General features: G+C 39.5%; 1 protein-coding gene across 1 annotated transcript in view; it reads left to right on the top strand.

Moving 5' to 3' along the window:
• Window positions 1-24,172, top strand: part of Dnah3 (dynein heavy chain 3, axonemal) — a 912,075-nt gene that overhangs the window by 456,110 nt on the left and 431,793 nt on the right. The window contains exons 28-30 of the mRNA XM_068228454.1: window positions 1,992-2,193; window positions 11,899-12,129; window positions 22,099-22,249. Coding sequence (XP_068084555.1) covers window positions 1,992-2,193; window positions 11,899-12,129; window positions 22,099-22,249 — 584 coding nt within the window. The remainder of the gene's footprint in view (window positions 1-1,991; window positions 2,194-11,898; window positions 12,130-22,098; window positions 22,250-24,172) is intronic.

Below are 24,172 nucleotides of genomic sequence, written 5' to 3'. Positions count from 1 at the left end.
ATCCATATGTAAAATTGGGGAATGAGCCACTACAATCTAGGCTGTAAGTCATTTTATTTATGCTCAGTGAAATAGTAGTTTAGGAGAAGGCATAAAATTTAATTTTCAAATATTTATGTTATTAGTGGTCCTAATGGAAAATTCCCATGGAGGGAATTAGACATTTTTCACCAATAGAGCCTTACATCTGATATGTTTTTTGGTCTTATCGGTAAATACTACACAACTAAAGTTATATAGTATTAAATTTCCAACCATTTATGTCTCATACATTTTTACCGTCCTGGCCATGATAACAGAGATATCCATGAATTTGTATTTTTATTGCTAAGTCCATGTCAACGCCGAGCCACGAGAAAATGGCTAAACATAATTTAATGAAAATTGGTATATAGAGTTGGGAAATAAGAAGCTACAGTCTGAGCTACAAACAGTTTTATTTACTCTGGATGAAATAATAGTTTAGGGGCAGGCACCTAAAATTTAATTTTTAAATACATATGTTATTGGTCCTATTGAAAAGTACTACATAACACAAGTTATAGAGAATACAATTTCATTTATGTTTATGTTTTATTCAGTTTTACTTACTGACTATAGTAAGAGTGGTATTTCAGAGTCAGAAGAAAACTAAATGTGAAGGCCTACAATATCGAAAGCTCATAAAATTGATCAACAATAACATTGCATTGACCATTGTTTGTTGTGTCATTCTTTGTCTCTTATGCTGCCACTTATCTCCGATAGATGGGATTACTGCTGCATACCGAGTATAACAGCCTGCCTGAATATTGACAGGAAATAGCTGGGCAGTTAGATAACTTTCTTCTTTAGCATGCCATTCCTCTGGTTTATACATTTTCTGATACTATTTATTTATCGTATGGTTTACAATCACATCACAATAAAAGTATTTTAAAATTATTTTCACGTCTGAACACATTAAGTCAAAATGTCAGATTGGTATCTCTAATATAATTTACACCGTTTTGAGTAGCCATCAGGAACTCGGCTGGATCTCCTGAGAAGGCTGATAGAGGGCATTCTTGGATAATATGCTGAACAGTTTGTCTTTCAGCACCACAACTACACTCGGGAGATGGAATTTTTTTCCATTTATAAAGGGAGTCTGCACATCTACCACAATTAGTTCTGATTCGGTTTAGAGTACACCAAATTTTTCTGGCGAGCTCAAAACCTGGTGGCTTAGATGTGATGCATGGCATAGCTTGCTGTTCTGGTGTTGCAGAGGTCTTCCATAATTGCTTCCAGCTGTCAATCATGTTGAAATTACTTTCAACAAGCTTCCTTGCAGTATTCAATGGAGGGTGGCGAGAGCGAAGTATCTGCCTGTTAATAACAGGGAGGTCAAGATGTACTGGTAACACACTGGTTCATCATAGTATTCCAGCTATTTGATCCCTGCTCTGATGGGCTGATTGGAGTGATCAGTGTGCACCCTTAATGGAATATTGGCAGAAGCTCACTTATGACCTGGTCTAGAATTACAATTATGGCCTATTCCAAATTATAGCACCACAATTCACTAAATAACTTTAAAAAATTCAATCCTGCAAAGAGCCAGAAAAGGTTCTTCCTCTTCATTTTTATTAAATTCTTCAAACTTGTAATGACCTATGTTGATTTCAGTTTGGAAAACCACTAAGACAGTCTTTCTGAGGGTGTAAAAAAAGACAGGTGGAGAGTGTATGTCTGCCATTATATTGAAAACTCCCCAGTTTGATTGTGACTGATGGTAGGAAGCAAGAGGGCATACTATTGCAATGAAAACTTCCTAACCCAGTCTTCACAAAAGAAAAGATGTTTGGTGACTTCCCCATTGCATTTTTAGGGTAACGTTACAGATGATAAAAATAATTTGGATTTTAATGAGTTAAGGAGTTTTATTGTAATTCTCTTGTAGGCTCCCTTATTTTGAAATTTTAGGATTTCTTTGAATTGGAGTGCTGGAGTTTGATTCCTCTTTTCAGCCTTGCAGAAAAGATTGTCCATACATACAAGTTATGCTCAGAGCAACTATCATCCCAGCATCATTATGATTATGGTATGAGAGCTGTGAAAACAGTTCTTACAGCAGCTGGCAATCTCAAACTGAAGTATCAAGATCAAAATGAGTCTGTTTTGGTGTTGAGAGCCATTGTGGATGTGAACCTGCCCAAGTTCCTTGCACAGGTAACTGATGATTTAATTGTTCTTAATGTTGTTGTTTGATTTCCTTATTCATTTATTCCATATGGGAAATGATGGTGCTGCTTGGTTGGCACAATAAATCAGTTCTTGTGTATTAATGTTCCATGATGTACTGAGTAGGCAGATGAAGAATAAAATGTCTGATCTTCTGGCAACATGATGTGTTCCAGTTTGCACTGCTTAAATACCCTAGATCATCGCTTCTACAAACAAAAATAGCAACACTTAATATGCACTTTTTTAAAAATTTGCTTTACGTCACACCGACACAAATAGGTTTTATGGCGATGATGGGATAGGAAAAGCCTAGAAGTGGGAAGGAAGCAGCCATGGCATTAATTATGGTACAGTCCCAGCATTTGCCTGGTGTGAAAATGGGAGATCACGGAAAACTATCTTCAGGGCTACCAACAGTGGGGTTCGAACCCACTATCTCCCGGATGCAAATTCACTGCTGTGCGCCCCTAACCACATGGCCAGTTCGCTCAGTGAACTGTGTATTAAAAGAATTTCATCATCATCATCATCATCATCATTAGAAACATCAACTCTAGTAGCTTACCATGGAACAAATATGTGTATAATGTTATGCTGAATTCAACTGCTGCTTCCGAACCACTCTCATAGTACTTTCAAATTAAATGCTATTCTGTACTTGCATACATTGTGATTGGCCATGTTCCTAGGCAATGTCTCAAGTAGATTTCTGTTTGTAACTTTGGTTATGCAGAGAAAGGTCAACCTGAAGGTTACATTGAAATAGAGGGTAAACAACTCAAGATGTCCAACAAGTTCAAATATCTAGGAAGCATGACATCAGCAACAGGCTCCATTGAAGAGGAACTTACCAGCATGATTCAAGCTGGAGGAACATTCTATAGAGTTGTCCGAGACATAATATGGAACCCAAAAGTACCATTGAAATGAAAGTGAGCAATTTATCTGACTTATTACATGCCAATTTTCTCATATGGGAGTGAGACCTGGACCATGAGGAAAAAGGATGAAGCAAGGATTCAGGCAGCTGAAATGAGATTCATCTGAGTGATGGTTGGCAAAACAAGGAGAGATAAAATTCGTGATGAGAACATCAGGGACATGGCTCAGGTTGGCAGAATGCAAGATAACATAACTCTGTGTAGACTCAATAGGTATGGTCACATGCGAAGGATGGATCCTGATCGCATACCCAGAAAAAAGTATGATTTGCAGTTAAAATATTCAAGACCAAGAGGGCGGCCAAGAATGCGATGTACAGACATGGTAAAAAATGACATTCAGCAATGAGGAGGGGACTGGGACAACATTGAAGGAGAAAAGTTCAAAGACAGAAGTTGATGGAGGGGCTTCATTCGCCAACCCGTCGTATAGATGGAACAATGTGGGATATGTATGTACAGTGCATGTTAATTTTCCATTTTGTCAATAAGGTTTTTGTATGATTATAGCCAGATGTCGTAAAGAAGCTTCTGTTAGTAGATTTTTTAAATCATTCTTAGTAAGAAGTTCAGTTTTATACATATTTTCAGTTATTTTGTTAATTGATAGAGCAGTTTTATGTAGGCGATGTCCACAATAGTGGCAAACTTAGAATTTGCATTAAAAATCCCATAGAAGACAAAGGCCGTTTTCATTTTGGCAAGTTCATATCTTTCATACATCTTTCTTGACAGTCTCTCCCAATCCTTTCTTTGTTTTCTGTTTGTTGACGACTGTTTGCCAAAAATCCTCTTCAGCTCTCCTGACCACTTGGTCTTCCATCTTGGTACTTCCTTCATCATTATCTGCAGATCCCAGGCAGTGAGTCTGTGTGCTCATCTGTTGAAGTCTCTCTGTCCTGTGTGTACAGCCCATGTCTATTTAACACCACTTGCTGCAGTTGCAACATCCTGCATTCATGTCCTTTTCTTCCTTCAGTGGAATGTTTTAGACTTCTCTAAAATTCTAGAATTTAGATCATGTTGCTGTTATACATTATTATACTACCTCTTTTGTTGTGTTAATGAATTATACAATCTGACAAAGGTATTCATTAGTGTTATCTAATTCAGTCACTATCACAGTTGCCCAAGTGGCAAATTCCCTATCTGTTGTTTTCCTAGTCGTTTCTTAAATGATTGCAAAGAATTTGCAAATTTATTGAACATTTCCCTTGGTAAGTTATTCCAATCCATATCTCCTCTTCCTATAAATGAATATTTACCCCAATTTGTTCTCTTTATTTCCAACTTTTTCTTCATATTGTGAACTTTCCTACTTTTAAAAACACCACTCAAACTTATTCACCAGGCTGAGTGGCTCAGATGGTTGAGGCGTTAGCCTTCTGACCCCAACTTGGCAGTTTTGATCCTGGCTTAGTCCGGTGGTATTTGAAGGTGCTCAAATACGTCAGCCTCGTGTCAGTAAATTTACTGGCACGTAAAAGGACTCCTGCGGGACAACATTTTGGCACCTCGGCGTCTCCGAAAACCGAAAAATTATTTTGTGGGATGTAAAGCCGATAACATTATTTATTACAAACTTATTCGTCAGCTAATGTCATTCCATGCCATCTCTCCACTGACAGCTTGGACCATACCACTCACTCAAGCAACTCGCCTCCTTTCTCTTAAGTCTTCCCAGCCCAAACTTTGCAACATTTTCATAATACTACTCTTTTGTCGGAAATCACTCAGAACAAGAATTCTTTCCTCTTCTCAAATCATGTAATCCTGGTGAGGGTCCCATATAGTGCAACCATAATCTAATTGTCATCTTAGCCAGTGACTTATTTGCTGTTTCCTTTACCACCTTACTACATCCCCTAAATACTCTCATAACCATATAATCTGTAACCTTTATTTACAGTCTTGTTTATGTGATTATCCCAATGAAGATCTTTTCTTTATGTTAACACCTAGGTACGTACAATAATCTCCATAAGTTAGTTTCACTCTATCAACACAGCAATTTAAACTCAGAGGACATTTTCTCTTCATGAAACTTCAGTCTAACTTTTTGCCGTGTTTACCATCTGCTGTCCATCTCATAATATTGTCGAGGTCTTTTTGCAGTTGCTCACAATCCGATAACTTATCAACAAAAATTGAACAGATTCAGCCTTTTTAAATCATAAAAAATCTACATCTTGAAGTGTGGCAGCTGACTCATCAGTTGGAATGCCACTCCCCAAGATGCTGGCCACTAGCCTGTTGAGACAGCACTTCAAGCCACCTGTGAAGTACAGTAGAGTAACTGTGCACTTGGAGAGTTAGGTATTGTGGGCATGGGGACTAAGGGCGCAGGAGCTGGCGGAAGATGATAATGTTGACAATGATTGAATGGACTGGAGTCAGTCCTGAGAGCAGTGTATGAAAGAAGATACTAGACATTCCCCTTGGCACAAGTTTCAGTTTAGCAGCATTGGAAATAGAAAACAAAATCATTCAGAACTTATAGATGTTACAGCCATACCTGACAAAGCTTTTGATGAATCATCACAGAATGGATAGCCATGCTGAAAGAAGTAGGACTGTACAGATATATGAAAGGTGACAAAATATGATGAGAGTTAGGAAAACTGAAAGATAAGCTCATACCACATATGTCTGTAAAGGAACCAGTTTGTCTAATATCAAGAATAAAGATCAAGAATGTTGTAGAAGAATGGGAACATTTTAAGAACAAATTGTCCCCAGCACGGACAGGGTTTATAGTAGAAACATCAGAAAAAGTAAGGAAAGGTGAGACCATAGTAAAATTACATAAAGAAAGAAAGAAAGAAAGAAAGAAAGAAAGAAAGAAAGAAAGAAAGAAAGAAAAGATTAAGAATAAGAAATTATGGAGAGAATAAAAAACAATAAAGTAGGAGAATACACAATGAAGCAGAAAGGAAGTATAAGAAAGAATATATGGATATATACACAAATGCATATAACCAGACAGATTAATTAATTTATTAGATATATCATCATCATCATCATCATCATCATCATCAACACTGTCATTATCAACTTAGTATTGTCCATGTATCAGGGTCCATTTTTAGAATCTTCAATCACCACTTTGCTTGGTCCTGTGCATCAGTTGGACAAATGTCACGGATTCTCACATTCTTGTTAATAGTATCCTGCAAATGTCTCTTGGGTCCGCCAAGTGGTTGTCGGCCTTCGACAGCAAGGTGACAAGATGTATTGGCAACTGTTCCAGGTACTGCCTATGAGCCATGGCCAAATCATCATACTTGCCCTTTTCGCATTTTATCTCAAATAGAGGCAGTACCAAACAGCTGCCCAAGAGTGTTGTTTCAGATGTAATCCTTGAGAGAGACACCCTTTGTCAAGTGAACCATGTGCTTTGCCTTTGCCTGAAGTATACAGGCCAGCATTCCATGTCATATAATGCCACTGGATTTACAACAGTTCAGTGGATCTTTGATTTCAGGTGTATTGGTATTTTGTGGTCTCACAAAGTACCTGTAACATAGTCCACTTTGACAACATTGCTGTGACTTGCGCTCTGACATCACCTTCAATTCCACTCTCACCCTCCAGGTACGATCCCAGATATCTGAACATGTTAGCTTTCTGAAGATCTTCATCATTAACTTGGATGGATCCATCAGCTGAACTTCTTTCCAAATACTGTACTCTGTTTTCCTAGTGTTAAGATGAAGCCCAAAGTGCAAAAGGCGATCAGTCCATGTCTGTACATGTTGCTGGAATCCTTCCCTAGTTGTAGCTGCAGGCATGATATTATCAGCATACAGCGGTGTCCATGGGACATCACACTGCAAATCACATGTTAGAGTGTCCATGATGAGGATGAAAAGGAGTGGTGACGACGTAGATCCCTGATGGACACCAACTTTCACACAGAAGACATCAGAGATGCCGACAGAGTTTCTAGCATGGCTGATGGTGTTTAGGTAGAGCAGTCAAATGGAGTTGATGAGGAGCTCTGGAATGCTATGCTCATGCAGCGAGTAAGTTATTAGATGTACATTTACCAGATATTGTAATTACTTGATAACTAGTCATATGGGGAACAACACAGAAAGGAACATAAATCTTGGACAGGTCAACCTTCAAGCTACTCCCTGGTAAATTAAGATAATCTAGATCTATGAGATGATCTTAGTGAGACATGGGCTCATGATTGTGGGAGTACCTATGGGTGGCAAAACGTGCTTACCACGTAAAGAAATTGGAGTACATAGATCATTTGTTGCATCTTTGTTTTTGTTGAATGAACAAATAGATACATGTGATAAGAGCAAACATTTATTCTAGAATTAGGATTTCAAATTTAATTTGATTTAGCACACAAAGAAATTGTTAAACACTATCAAGAGTACAATAAACAACCACCGGGGGTGTTGGCCGTGCATTTAGGAGCGCACAACTGTGAGCTCGCATCTGGGAGATAGTAGGTTCGATCCCCACTGTCGGTAGCCCTGAAGATGGTTTTCCATGGTTTCCCATTTTCACACCAGGAAAATGCTGAGGATGTACCTTAATTAAGGCCACGGCCACTTCCTTCCCACTCCTAGGCCTTTCTGTCCCATCATCGCCATAAGACCTATCTGTGTCGGTGCGACGTAAAGCAAATAGCAATAAACAACCAAGTCCTTAACATGAAATATTTACACAAGTGTTAACTTGTAAGGTGGATTTGCAGGAAGTTTAAGTATGGTCTCAGCATAGAAAACAAACATGAAGTATTAATGCAAGAGTTGACTCGTAATATGAGATCGCAGAAATTTTAAGTATTCTCTCAGCACAGAAAATAGCTAAGCCAACACATAGCACTTGATGTGACTTAATGATGTGAAGCATCTCTGACCTAGTCCAGCAGCTGTGAATTGAGGACTGAATATTAAGTATAGTTTATGCTCAGTTTATATAGCCAAGAGTTGAGGCCTGTGAGTCATGTCACACTGATTGCATTAGTTTACTTAAATCTTTAATAAATGACACAATAATGTCTTGGTTGCTGTAACACTAGTCTTATAGGCATTATTAAAATACACATGTTGCCATTGTCAGTTCTTTTGTATCACCATTATTATTGGAGATATTAAACAAAATGTAATATCAGCTTAGCTTGGGTGATGTGTACTTGCTGTATCCAGAAGTGGCACAGCATATGTCATTAGATCCATGTTGGAAGTAATATAGCTGATGTGCTCTCATATGGTGGAAATACTTCGTGATTTTAATGTAAAATAAATGCTGTACCAGCATTACTGGTACAATATAAACTGCCGAAAAAAACAAACAAACAAACATGCAACATCCTCAAGGACTGTGTTCAGTGGCACAAGGGTATAATATGTGCATACTGAAAGGTTGTTGTATTAGTGATTCATTTTTTCATTTTTCATTGGCAATCAGATGGCGCTCAGGAGGCCTGTCCGTGCACATTCTGTTTTGGCTCTGCAGGCAGTAACTGTGTTGAGGTTAGAGTTCGGCAATGTTCGCAACATTCATTCTAGGGTACAATCATGCCCCACTGAGAAGTACACGCTCCTGTTGAACACTGTAGCCATTTGAATGGGGTTGCATTGTGGGCCTGCAAGAAGCTGAATGGACGTATCAACGGATTGCTGCACATGTTGGGCGCAGTGTATTGGTGGTGTGTCGCTGTTTTCTGCCGCGGTCTGTGGAACATTCCCACAGCCGTAGACCAGGCTCTAGACGGCCGCATAGTACAGATGCTTGTCAAGATCAGTACATGTCAAGATTGACGTATTGTGCGATCAGCGGTGACCGACCGACCGACCATCATCCAGGAACGAAATCCAGCCACATGTTGCACCTGCTGTGTCACCAAGGACCATTGGGAACTGTCTGCTTGCAGCAGGATTATGATCACGTGTGCCTCTGGCCAGGCTACCACTGACACCACAACAGCGCCAAGTACGGCTTCTCTGGTTTCATGAAAAGAGTCGACTGGAGAGGAGAACGGCACTTTGTTGCTCTTAGTGACAAGAGTAGGTTCTGTCTGTATGCAAGGGATGGACACAAACTTGTACGACACTGACCTGGTTAGTGGCCTATTCCAGAGTGCATTCATCCTCGACACCCAGGTCTCACCCCAGGCTTCATTGTTTGAGGGGCCATCAGTTACAATTCGCGGTCGCAGTTGGTATTTCTGCAGGGTAATGTAACCAGTGCCTGCTACATTGCATAGGTTGTTGTCCCCGTGCTACTGCTATTTCTTTGACAGGAAGGTGATGTGCTTTTTCAGCAGGACAATGCACATCCATATACAGCTGGTATTGATGACTGTTTGGGCACCGTTTACTGCGATGTGTGTTTCATTTGGTCTGAATTTGTAATCAATCAATCAATACTGATCTGCATTTAGGGCAGTCGCCCAGGTGGCAGATTCCCTATCTGTTGCTTTCCTAGCCTTTTCCTAAATGATTTCAAAGAAATTGGAAATTTATTGAACATCTCCCTTGGTAAGTTATTCCAATCCCTAACTCCCCTTCCTATAAATGAATATTTGCCCCAGTTTGTCCTCTTGAATTCCAACTTTAGCTTCATATCGTGATCTTTCCTACTTTTATAAACGCCATTCAAACCTATTCGTCTACTAATGTCATTCCACGCCATCTCTCCGCTGACAGCTCGGAACATACCACTTAGTCTAGCAGCTCTTCTTCTTTCTCTCAATTCTTCCCAACCCAAACATTGCAACATTTTTGTAACGCTACTCTTTTGTCGGAAATCACCCAGAACAAATCGAGCTGCTTTTCTTTGGATTTTTTCCAGTTCTTGAATCAGGTAATCCTGGTGAGGGTCCCATACACTGGAACCATACTCTAGTTGGGGTCTTACCAGAGACTTATATGCACTCTCCTTTACATCCTTACTACAACCCCTAAACACCCTCATAACCATGTGTAGAGATCGGTACCCTTTATTTACAATCCCATTTATGTGATTACCCCAGTGAAGATCTTTCCTTATATTAACACCTAGATACTTACAATGATCCCCAAAAGGAACTTTCACCCCATCAACACAGTAATTAAAACTCAGAGGACTTTTCCTATTTGTGAAACTCACAACCTGACTTTTAGCCCCGTTTATCAACATACCATTGCCTGCTGTCCATCTCACAACATTTTCGAGGTCACGTTGCAGTTGCTCACAATCTTGTAACTTATTTATCACTCTATAGAGAATAACATCATCCGCAAAAAGCCTTACCTCCGATTCCACTCCTTTACTCATATCATTTATATATATAAGAAAACATAAAGGTCCGATAACACTGCCCTGAGGAACTCCCCTCTCAACTATTACAGGGTCAGACAAAGCTTCACCTACTCTAACTCTCTGAGACCTATTTTCTAGAAATATAGCAACCCATTCAGTCACTCTTTTGTCTAGTCCAACTGCACTCATTTTTGCCAGTAGTCTCCCATGATCCACCCTATCAAATGCTTTAGACATGTCAATCGCGATACAGTCCATTTGACCTCCAGAATCCAAGATATCTGCTATATCTTGCTGGAATCCTACAAGTTGAGCTTCAGTGGAATAACCTTTCCTAAAACCGAATTGCCTTCTATCGAACCAGTTATTAATTTCACAAACATGTCTAATATAATCAGAAAGAATGCCTTCCCAAAGCTTACATACAATGCATGTCAAACTTACTGGCCTGTAATTTTCAGCTTTATGTCTATCACCCTTTCCTTTATACACAGGGGCTACTATAGCAACTCTCCATTCATCTGGTATAGCTCCTTCGACCAAACAATAATCAAATAAGTACTTCAGATATGATACTATATCCCAACCCATTGTCTTTAGTATATCCCCAGAAATCTGATCAATTCCAGCCGCTTTTCTAGTTTTCAACTTTTGTATCTTATTGTAAATGTCATTGTTATCATATGTAAATTTTATTACTTCTTTGGCCTTAGTCTCTTCCTCTATCTCGACATTATCCTTGTAACCAACAATCTTTACATACTGCTGACTGAATACTTCTGCCTTTTGAAGATCCTCACATACACACTCCCCTTGTTCATTAATTATTCCTGGAATGTCCTTCTTGGAACCTGTTTCTGCCTTTAAATACCTATACATACCCTTCCATTTTTCACTAAAATTTGTATGACTGCCAATTATGCTTGCCATGATGTTATCCTTAGCTGCCTTCTTTGCTAGATTCAATTTTCTAGTAAGTTCCTTCAATTTCTCCTTACTTCCACAGCCATTTCTAACTCTATTTCTTTCCAGTCTGCACCTCCTTCTTAGTCTCTTTATTTCTCTATTATAATAAGGTGGGTCTTTACCATTCCTTACCACCCTTAAAGGTACAAACCTGTTTTCGCATTCCTCAACAATTTCTTATACTTCATATACTGTACTTCCATCATCATCATCATCATCATCATCATCATCATCATCATCATCAGTGATTGCATTTAGGGCATTCGCCTATTCTTAAATAATTGCAAATAATTTGGAAATTTATTGAACACCTGCAATGATGAACTACCTGTCACATCGCTTGTGAATAAAATGACCTTGTCCTTATCAATGTTATAATTTTTTTTTTTACTGGCATTGTATATGGGTTATGATACTCTTTCTCATTGTAACAGCCTGAAAATTTTGTAGGAAGATACACATTTTTATTTGCATCCTACCTAATGAAATGCACTCTTCCATTATGTTTCAGGATGTGCCTCTGTTTATAGGAATCTACTCTGACTTATTCCCTGGTACTGAACTCCCTCAGCCAGACCGTGATGAATTAATTGAAATGTTGAAAGTAAATCTTGAAAAGGTCAACCTTCAAGCTACTCCCTGGTATTTAATGAAGATAATCCAGATCTATGAGATGATCTTGGTGAGACATGGGCTCATGATCGTGGGAGAACCTATGGGTGGCAAAACTTGTGCATATCAGGTAAAAAATTAGAGTACATGGATCATTTGTTACATCTTTTTATTTTTATTTATTTTATGTTTGCTCTTTGTTTTACATCACTTTGACACAAACAGGTCATATGGCAACAGTGTAATAGTAAAAGGCTATGATTGGGAAGAAAGCAACCATGACCATAGTTAAGGTACAACCCAAGCATTTGCCTGGAGTGAAAATGGGAAATCACAGATCATCTTCAGGGCTGCCAACAGTGGAGCTTGAACCCACCATCTCCTGAACGCAAACTTACAGCTACATGTTTCAGACTTGCTGCTGCCTCGTATAAGAGACACTGTTGCCCCTCACATGGAGACAGACACAGACACCTGGGCTCCATTTCCCCATCTAAAGGGACTCATCCACCCAAAGCCATTGATCCCATTTACTGCTACTTGGCACTTTGCATTGAGACGCTGGCTGTATGGGCCATTCTATTACAGTAGCAAGGTAACCCGGCCAAACAATTATTTTTGTTGTTACTACTACTACAGAGATTTCTGTGGTCCAGAGAGTGAAATAAATGTGAGGGGTGAATGGCTGAACAAAGCATAAACCAAAGTTTAAACATTGCTAAAAAAAACTCAATGAAACATTCTGTTTCCTTTCTTTTCTTATAATTGGATATTTCCAACAACAACAACAACAACAACAACAACAACAACAACAACAACAACAACAACAACAACAACAACAAAGAGAACATTTCACAAGAGAGGAGCCTGTAAATTCAGAAAATTTAAAATATTGGGAGGAGAACTCCTACCTCTAATTACTCAAAAACGTCTGACTGTAGGTCTCATAAATTAGTATGGGTGGGCTAGCCTGTACATATCTGGGAAATATAAAGATACAGTTCAGAAAAAGAAGCCATAGCTTCTAGAACACCTTTATATCGGACAAGTCTCAAACCCTGGAGTTCAGTTTTCAATTAGTTTTACAAAATACCCCTTATTGGACTGTAGACTACAGTAATGTTAAATGTCTAACACCACAGATGCTTGAAGTGGAAAAAGCATGTTGCTTTCAAAATTAAGTAATACCTTTGTTACCCTTATCTTTTGGGGGAGCTACACTCAAAAAAGGATCAAAAGATCCTGAAATTAACAGAGGCTGAAGCCTATACTACACGGCTATGAACAGAACAAAAGGACAAAGCTTACACTAGAAAAGCCAAGAACAAAATGAGAGTGTTGGCTGAAGCACTTAAGCACTCCAAAATTTAAATTCACAAAAGCACCTAACTGGGCATAAGGCTTGATGATACTGCAGCTAAGCCATACGACAAGGTGACTCAGAGAAGAAAATTTTAAAGTCCAAAAACAGATAGATGAACTTACAAAATTTAAAAAATTTAGTGACCCAAAAATGAAATTTGAAAAAGGGAAACAACAGTATACATTTGTGCATCCTTACATTTTACAAAATCCCCATTAGGGGAGAGATTTTAAAGTCTGGAGACTGCCAAGAGAAACCTACATTTAATGCCAGGAGACCTAACAGTTACATGCTAAGTGGAAACACTGGAATTTTCCCTTTTTTTTTTTCACATGCAGAACATCCATATAGTTTAAATTCTGCCATACCTTTGTTTATGCTGCCTTCTCATGCCAGCCCCCTCCCCAGCATCTCCTTGAGAGAGATCTCCTCAGTCACGTAGAACACTCAACGATACACTGAAGCAAGCTACTTGGTTCAAAGAAACTCACAGCTTTTATAGGGGGCTGGCAGATATAAATTTTTATTGACAAACTAGATTTTGATATCAACCCTTTTTATTGGCAGATCAGTTTAATACCAGTGACGGTAACTCCAAAATGCTAAATAACAATTGAGTGGTGATTAGGTTACCCAACTTCCAAACAAAAACATTCTCGATAATAGTTATAGTCTCTCAACACAAGGTTGCACTAGAAAATTGATGCTGGGGACATCTGGTGCTAAAAGGTAAAACTTCTGCAATATAAGATGCTGGTAGTTCAGTCAGTTCTGAGTAGATAACAGCGCAGTCAAAGATACGGTGGCAGTTTAAGCAGATGGGGAGGCCTGACTCATGTCACTACTACTACTACTACTACTACTACTACTACTACTACTACTACTACTACTACTACTACTACTACTACTACTACTACTACTACTACTACTACTCATTGTAGAGAGAAAACTTTGGCATGAAAGGGGTGCGACTATATCTGCTGAAGAAAAGAAAGCCTTGAGGAACCAACTCTTACTAGACTGGCAAGACCGATGGGATGGCACAACCGATGTTGGCCAATGGACAAAAAAGCTAATACCCAACATAGGAGACTGGCTTAAATGTAGACATCGGCAGGTAGATTACTATCTGTCGCAGATCCTGACAGGACATGGAAGATTCGGCGTATACGCCATGAAGATGGGAAAGACGCAGGGAGATGGTTGTCAGTACTGTTCTGAAAGGGATACAGTAGAACACACCTTTTTCTACTGTGTTCGATGGGAAGAAGAACGAAGAAAAGCCTGCCAACAACTTGGCCGACAACTCACGCCAGGGAATCTGGTTCAGATTATGTTAGAGAGCCCGTTTGCCTGGAACACAGTAAAGGCAATGGCGACAAGCATTATGGGGACGAAGGAGAAAGAAGAGAAAGGAAGAACTTAATAACATACATCATTCCATTCTGATGTCATGCCGACAAGCAGTTCCAGAATGGTCTGAGTGAAGAGGGCAGGGGTTTTTAGTTGGTGGAAATCCAACTCCCACACAGAGTGGTGTCTTTAAAAGATTTTCCCCTGCCATAACAAAAAAAACTACTACTACTACTACTACTACTACTACTACTACTACTACTACTACTACTACTACTGCTGCTACTGCTACTACTACTACTACTACTACTACTACTACTACTACTACTACTACTACTTTTTTTTTTTTTGTTATGGCAGGGGAAAATCTTTTAAAGACACCACTCTGTGTGGGAGTTGGATTTCCACCAACTAAAAACCCCTGCCCTCTTCACTCAAACCATTCTGGAACTGCTTGTCGGCATGACATCAGAATGGAGTGATGTATGTTATTAAGTTCTTCCTTTCTCTTCTTTCTCCTTCATCCCCATAATGCTTGTCGCCATTGCCTTTACTGTGTTCCAGGCAAACGGGCTCTCTAACATAATCTGAACCAGATTCCCTGGCGTGAGTTGTCGGCCAAGTTGTTGGCAGGCTTTTCTTCGTTCTTCTTCCCATCGAACACAGTAGAAAAAGGTGTGTTCTACTGTATCCCTTTCAGAACAGTACCAACAACCATCTCCCTGCGTCTTTCCCATCTTCATGGCGTATACGCCGAATCTTCCATGTCCTGTCAGGATCTGCGACAGATAGTAATCTACCTGCCGATGTCTACATTTAAGCCAGTCTCCTATGTTGGGTATTAGCTTTTTTATCCATTGGCCAACATCGGTTGTGCCATCCCATCGGTCTTGCCACTCTAGTAAGAGTTGGTTCCTCGAGGCTTTCTTTTCCTCAGCAGATATAGTTGCACCCCTTTCATGCCAAAGTTTTCTCTCTGCAACGAGGAGGTCAATGGGAATACTGGCAGCTACAATTTGTAAAGCTGCTGTCGAAACAGTTCGATATGCACAGGTAACTCTGAGCAGCATTTTCCTCTGTACTCTTTCCATAGCTCTTCGGTGAATCTTCCTCCTGAGTGCATTGTGCCAGATAGGTGCAGCATAAAGTAAAATGGAATATACTGCAGAGCACATAATCTGTCTCTTAACTGTTCTTGGTCCCCCGATGTTAGGCATAAGTCTGGCTAATGCCGATGCCTTCTTCTCTGCCTTTTGGGTTACTGCCTTCACATGTGCACCAAATGTGCAATTCCTGTCAATAAGAACCCCAAGGTATCGTACAGACTTTCCTGGGATAATCACTGTATCATTTAATAAGAAACGGACATTTTTCCAATTCCTGGAACCTTTCAAAATTACAGCCTCAGTCTTATGTGGAGCCAATCTCAACTTATTATTTACCATCCAAAGGTTAACTCGTCTCAGTGATTCATTTACTCGGAAGGTCAGTTCTTCTACATTCTCTGCTATTACCACTATTGCAAGGTCATCTGCATAACCAATAGATGTTGTCCCTTTTGTCAGCTGCAGGCGTAAGACACCATCATATAGAATGTTCCACAAGGTGGGTCCTAGGACAGATCCCTGTGGAACGCCAGCACTCATTTCAAGATCTTCTAAATCATGAAATCGTATTCTTCGTCCTTTGAAGTACTTAACGATTATTTGTTGTAGATACTGAGAAATGTTCATCCTACGAAGTTCTCTCAAAATAATGCTCCAAGAAGCAGTGTTAAAAGCATTTTTGACATCTAGCGTTATCAAGGCAGCCCATTTTTCACTGCTTTCTGCCTGTATTTGAATCACCCTCTCAATAGCTTGGGTTGTGGTTCTACCCTTTCTAAATCCAAACTGGTTCGAAGAAAGTCCTCCCTGTTGTTCAAGTTCTTTCTCCAGTCTAGTTTTAATCAATCCTTCGTAAAGTTTGCTCAAGGTGTTTAATAAGCACAGTGGCCTGTATGCTGATGGATCTAAGGATAGTTTCCCTGCCTTCAATAACAGCACTAGCTTGGCTACTTTCCACTCATCGGGGAATTCACGCTTTTTTAATAAATCATTGAAGACTGATAAGATCCAACCAGGTGCCACCTCAACTGCATACTTGATGGCTTCTGGTGGGATTCCATCTACACCTGGTGCCTTACCAGTCTTCATATTGCGTGCTACCTCTTGTAACTCAACCACAGTGAACGGTTCTGCAACACAAAAATCTGATTCCGTTTCAAGTCTGTCATTAGTACAAGGGAACAACTCCATTGCTATGGCTTTCCTTCTATCAGCTGGGAGCTGAACTGGTACCCTGTTGATTATTCGACCGGTCACTATCTTATATCCCGCTCCCCAGATATCACTGTCTAGATCTTCGCATAGCTTTTGCCAGAGATTTCTCTTAGAATCCTTTATTAGCTTCATTAGTTGCCTCTTTGATGCCTTATAGTCAGCTTCTAATGGTATTAAGTTGACCTGGCTGATTTTTTTCCTAGATCTTGTAAGAATTCGTCTCTTGCGATTGCAGTCTTTCCTTTGCATGTCTATTTCATTGTTCCACCAGTAAGGGACTCGTGTTTTATATTTTGTTGATCCCCTCAATCGGCTGGTCCTACAAGCATCTTTAAGAGCAGTAGTTACATCTTTTAGAGTATGTTGCACTGTATCTACAGTTTGTGACATCCACTCGATTGCAATTTTAAAGGTTTCCCAATTATAGTTCCACACCGTTTTCGTGATATCATTAAGCTTCTTCGATCCCTTAACTTGAAAGTAAATAAAACGATGGTCGCTGAGAGATTCATCTTCCATAACTTCCCAGTCAACAATGAATGATGCTATACCCTGCGTTGAGCAGGTGACGTCTATGAAAGACTCTGAGTTCCCTCTGGAAAAAGTTGGTAAGATTCCAGTGTTATGAACCACCAAGTCTAGGGTCGCTATCCATTCTGCCCAATATTCTCCCCTACGATCTGCAGTTGGTGCCCCCCACAGAGGCGACTTGACATTTAGGTCTCCAAGAATGATAGATTCAATACCTGACGCCATGCAGTCCTGAACTATTGCATCTACTTCAGCTTTGAAAATATCAAAAGGGATGTTAGGAGAGATATAGCAACAATAAATCTGATATTGCTGAAGTTGAATACACAAATATCCTTCTTCTGCCCTTATGCTTAGCACCTCCAACTTATCATTTAAAAAATATGCAGCTACATCACATCTTTTGTCCGTGAACCAACCACCTTCGGCTACTCGCCTTCTGTTTGGCTCGCTAACAAGCACTAAGTCTACTTTCTTTTCCAAGGCTGTCGCATACATGATGTCATGACTGTCGGATTTCCTCATGAGATTCGCCTGCAGTATGTCCATTATTGGTCGTTTAAATTCAACTTCCTTGCCTCTAATATTAGCTTCCTGTAAGTAGGGCATTTCATTTGATCTGAGCGGTGGCCCTCCACTTGGCACATGGTGCAAAACGAAATGTTCCCACAATCCTTCGCCAAATGGCCTTCTTGTCCACAATTTAGACAGCTCCGTGACCGGTCATCCTTAACGTCGCAGTGTGGCGCTTTATGTCCAAATCCAAGGCATTTAAAACACCTTGCAACTGTAACTTTTTCCTTCACCATACAGGTTGCCCATCCCACTACTACTACTACTACTACTACTACTACTACTACTACTACTACTACTACTACTACTACTACTTTACGAAGGATTGATTAAAACTAGACTGGAGAAAGAACTTGAACAACAGGGAGGACTTTCTTCGAACCAGTTTGGATTTAGAAAGGGTAGAACCACAACCCAAGCTATTGAGAGGGTGATTCAAATACAGGCAGAAAGCAGTGAGAAATGGGCTGCCTTGATAACGCTAGATGTCAAAAATGCTTTTAACACTGCTTCTTGGAGCATTATTTTGAGAGAACTTCGTAGGATGAACATTTCTCAGTATCTACAACAAATAATCGTTAAGTACTTCAAAGGACGAAGAATACGATTTCATGATTTAGAAGATCTTGAAATGAGTGCTGGCGTTCCACAGGGATCTGTCCTAGGACCCACCTTGTGGAACATTCTATATGATGGTGTCTTACGCCTGCAGCTGACAAAAGGGACAACATCTATTGGTTATGCAGATGACCTTGCAATAGTGGTAATAGCAGAGAATGTAGAAGAACTGACCTTCCGAGTAAATGAATCACTGAGACGAGTTAACCTTTGGATGGTAAATAATAAGTTGAGATTGGCTCCACATAAGACTGAGGCTGTAATTTTGAAAGGTTCCAGGAATTGGAAAAATGTCCGTTTCTTATTAAATGATACAGTGATTATCCCAGGAAAGTCTGTACGATACCTTGGGGTTCTTATTGACAGGAATTGCACATTTGGTGCACATGTGAAGGCAGTAACCCAAAAGGCAGAGAAGAAGGCATCGGCATTAGCCAGACTTATGCCTAACATCGGGGGACCAAGAACAGTTAAGAGACAGATTATGTGCTCTGCAGTATATTCCATTTTACTTTATGCTGCACCTATCTGGCACAATGCACTCAGGAGGAAGATTCACCGAAGAGCTATGGAAAGAGTACAGAGGAAAATGCTGCTCAGAGTTACCTGTGCATATCGAACTGTTTCGACAGCAGCTTTACAAGTTGTAGCTGCCAGTATTCCCATTGACCTCCTCGTTGCAGAGAGAAAACTTTGGCATGAAAGGGGTGCAACTATATCTGCTGAGGAAAAGAAAGCCTCGAGGAACCAACTCTTACTAGAGTGGCAAGACCGATGGGATGGCACAACCGATGTTGGCCAATGGACAAAAAAGCTAATACCCAACATAGGAGACTGGCTTAAATGTAGACATCGGCAGGTAGATTACTATCTGTCGCAGATCCTGACAGGACATGGAAGATTCGGCGTATATGCCATGAAGATGGGAAAGACGCAGGGAGATGGTTGTTGGTACTGTTCTGAAAGGGATACAGTAGAACACACCTTTTTCTACTGTGTTCGATGGGAAGAAGAACGAAGAAAAGCCTGCCAACAACTTGGCCGACAACTCACGCCAGGGAATCTGGTTCAGATTATGTTAGAGAGCCCGTTTGCCTGGAACACAGTAAAGGCAATGGCGACAAGCATTATGGGGATGAAGGAGAAAGAAGAGAAAGGAAGACCTTAATTACATACATCACTCCATTCTGATGTCATGCCGACAAGCAGTTCCAGAATGGTCTGAGTGAAGAGGGCAGGGGTTTTTAGTTGGTGGAAATCCAACTCCCACACAGAGTGGTGTCTTTAAAAGATTTTCCCCTGCCATAACAGAAAAAAAAAAAACTACTACTACTACTACTACTACTACTACTACTACTACTACTACTACTACTGGACTTGTTAGGTAAGTTTACTGTGACATAAGACACATAGAATAGGAAGACTTTTTCAACCCATTAGTGCCATGCGTTGCCATATGGCAACTATTTTCGCGCCTTTTCCTTTGTTACTATCGGCAACAAGAAAGAATCTGGAAGGCTGTGGTGTTATCCAACAGTTATAGAAGTGTTTGTAGAATCAAGTAATCATGTTTATTCAATTTTAAAACCTGTTGTTGTGACACAAGGGGTAGTGGACTGTTGGTTATTTTCAGATTCCCGCAAAATGGCTGCCGGCTTCACGTAAGTAGGATATAAAATTTATTAATGAAGTTGTTTTATTAGATTATGTTTACAGTAGTGTTGCGCACACTTCATTACAAATGTTGTAAGCATTTGAAATAATATGGATGGACACTGCCATAGTAGTGCATGTTGAATCTTGTTGCCATATGGCAATGCTAGGCGTTTATACTCAGTAAAATTGCTGCAGCTGTATGATCATGTTATTTTATCCTAATTCGTACATCTTCTTTGCAGAGAGGGATTTTCCCTTTCAGAAGCACTGGATATGCTACTGACTGAAGATCTTGCTGGTGATATTTTTGTGGAACTGCCCGATGTAAGAGTACTTACAGACAAGGCCTCTGGTAATGAAGATGATGGCAGGCTTATTGGTATTCTCAGCTCTCAACAGTTACATGCCAGTGCTGAAATAAATCTTGTAAATAATGAAGGAATTAGGATTAGTTATGGTTACGATGGTGAAGGTGTGTTACCAGAGGACAAGGTGCCCTTTTGTGTCCACTGGTACAAGATCTGTTTCAATAACCGAAACTGCAAAAGAGTGGATAATTTACAGAGAAAAGAATAAATCAAATTACAAACCAAGATGGATCAAAGAGGCTGATTTTGTTATAGGGTGACTGTCGACATTTCCAGAGCCTAATTATAGCCATGTACAAATCCATGACTATTGTTGACATTTTTTAATTGTTTGTGGATGACCAGCTGATCGAACATTTAGTTCAAGAGACCAACAAGTATGCAACATTTTTAAATTGTGTGGACCTACAAATAGGTAACTTCTGATGAAATTTGTCGCTTCATCGCCATACTTTTCATTTCTGGATAGAATAAGTCGCCCTTCAAGCATTCTTATTGGAAGACGCAGGATGATATGAAGACTGTCCTCCTCTATCCCGGTGCTTAACAATCAAGTATTGAGGGTAGGCTTTTATCTGCTTCAGAAAATATTGACTACTGTAGTTACTCTATAGTGTGTGACTACATCTGAAGTTCTTTAGTTTTTCATATTCTTATTTTTTATTTTATTCTATTGTTCCATGAGTGTTTTGTTTTGATAGGCAACAAAAATACATATGTCTTTCTGTACTGCAAACAAATATTTTGTACTTTGTCCAATAATTCTATTTTTTTTAGCTGTAATGTGAACAAAAGGTGATACTCCATATTCTTAAAATAAATAACGTTAATATTTTTCAACACTGTTACAGTACGACAAACAAAAAACTACTTTGTAACGTAAATTCTTCTTCCGAAACTCATTAAAAAAATAGGTAGTGCAAGTGCCTAGTGTTGCCAACGACAACATCAAATATCTTATGACCTAGCAATCCCAAAATTCTGAAAGTTGTTTCATCAGTTTATTTTGTTCTCAGATATGTGTTAAAACACAGCAAATGTAATTTGAAAAAAAAAAAAAAAAAATTCTGGCACTAATGGGTTAATTCAAAACACTGGGAATATTGTAACTACATGCTAGAGTGACCACATAGCCATTGGGCCAATGTGTTGTTTGCCAATTGAAAGTAGGCATAGTCTGTGTTAAGGTTTATACCTAATGATGTCATAATAAAAGTTTTTTCAAATTAACTCTTAAATTGATCCTGCTGAGTGTTTCTTGACAGATTGTTATTGCTCTTCTCTCTGGCCTGACTGAACTATTTCTTCCTTTGCAGAATTTGGCTGTATCCTTGTCAGATATAAATGCTAACCCTAAGAGTCCTATGAAAGAAAACAGGGTGCAATATCGGATTATAAATCCAAAATCTATCAGTATGGGGCAACTGTATGGATGTTTTGATCCTGCATCTCACGAGTGGTCAGATGGTAAGGTTTTATTCATATAACATACAACAATATGTGGCTGAGTATTAGTAAACTTGATGGCATGCGGTATCTTAAACATGATGAAATCTTTTTTGCTTATGTTGTGTGAATTGAAACAGTCACAAACTTGGCATTTTGTAATGATCTTGTTTTGCTTCCTCTGAAGTCAACATCATTCTGTCGGTATGGCCAGTTAGTAGTCCAGAGGCAGACAGCTTTCCGTAACCTTCAGAGACATGCCCTGAGGTATAATTCTCCCCAGACAAATAAATGTCTGTTCACAAAGATGAAAATATCACTTTGTTGCTCTCAGCTTCTTGGTACCTACCTGTCATCAACTCTGTCACATGTCCCTAAAAGATCAGGCATTTCCATGCCACTGTTGAAGATTACGCATTGTAAAAGTTTTATGGGAGTGGATTGCACCCCATGTGTATGTTTGTGCAACAGGACCCATTCATTAGATATTTGTGACTACTGGTGACTCTTGATTATCTGTGATCATGGGTGGCAGCCTCCCCACAGTTAACTGGAAATATGATAGACATGATACTGTATAGGCTTTTGAGCTTATGCTGTGTCAAGAAAATAAGGTGAAATTCTTTATGTTTTGCAGTCAAGATTTTCTTCTGACGATGCAGAGCACAGAGAAACATGAAGAATTTTACCTTATTTTCTTGACACGGCATAAGCCCAAAAGCCTATACAGTATCATGTCTATAAGTACGGGCTGTGAAAGCATCAATGGCAACATTAAGTGAAGGATTGTAGAATGGAAGGGTTTGATGTGATGTTGGAACCACAGATTTAACAATTCTTTGACATTTATTTAATTTAATAGTACAACTGCAACCATTAAATTAAATTGTTTAGTTTTATCTTGAGCTAAAGGCCACCGATTAACAAATAAAAATTAGGTAATTCAGGCCAAGGCCTGACATTGAAAACAGCAATGCTGAGGATTAACTTTAAATGGGCCAAAGTTAGGCTCATAAGAATTACAATAGAAGCCAGGAGCTTGAATACAAAACCTGGATTTGAAATTACAGTTTCATTTAGAAACCTTGACTGGAGGATATAATAATTACAAATGGCAACATTAGTTGCAAAATTTTAAAAATTAATACTCAAATGTATGAGGCACGACCTCTTAAACCTTGAATAAATATGAAAACAAACGGCAAAGTGCCAAAACAAAGATTGCAGAGCAAACAATTAGAAAGTTCATTTAACCATCAAGGTTAAGATAATTCTACACGATTATTCTTTGCTTGATTAAAACTTTAACAAACATTTGTCGAACCCATCTAGCAGATGCGGAAGTGCAACATGCTTCTTTTTCCGCGTAAGTTGCTACCCAGTGTCCTTTTTGATAGTGGGCAGGTTAGCCTTGACTTGTACAAAGTGGTAGAGGTCAGTGTGCCTCTAGCGAAGAATAGAGTGGAGGAACTAGTAGAAGTTTAAATCACATACTGCTGGTCAAAGTCCATTCCTTCTATGGAAATAAGTTGTCCACATAGAGCCACATAGAGAAATGGCCAGCCAAGACAGCCAGCTAGCCGGACCACCGGCCAAAGTAGCGAGCCCCGTAGATCTGATGTAACCAGGTACCAGGTGAGTCAGAAACAGATCTGATAGGAACCGGGCAAGACCAGTCCAGTTCGGATTCAGATGAAGCGGGACGCAAGGTCTTTTTAACCCCTCAGCGTCGCATCCGTTTAAAGAGTTCCTATCCCGCGGCCGGATGAGATTTCAACTACGCGCGACTGAAATACTTTGATTCACTTAAAGCGTTACTACTAGTATAAGAGTAGCCCGATATTCACGAAATTTGGAATTCCTTAGGGTAGAACTATGTAAATGAAGATAATTACATAATTGTTTCACATTTCCTTAGTAATTTAGTTCTGTGTGATAGAGTTT

Source organism: Anabrus simplex, chromosome 6 (assembly GCF_040414725.1).
Source record: "Anabrus simplex isolate iqAnaSimp1 chromosome 6, ASM4041472v1, whole genome shotgun sequence".
Lineage (NCBI taxonomy): Eukaryota > Metazoa > Arthropoda > Insecta > Orthoptera > Tettigoniidae > Anabrus > Anabrus simplex.
This window is presented reverse-complemented; position numbering and strand designations above follow the sequence as displayed.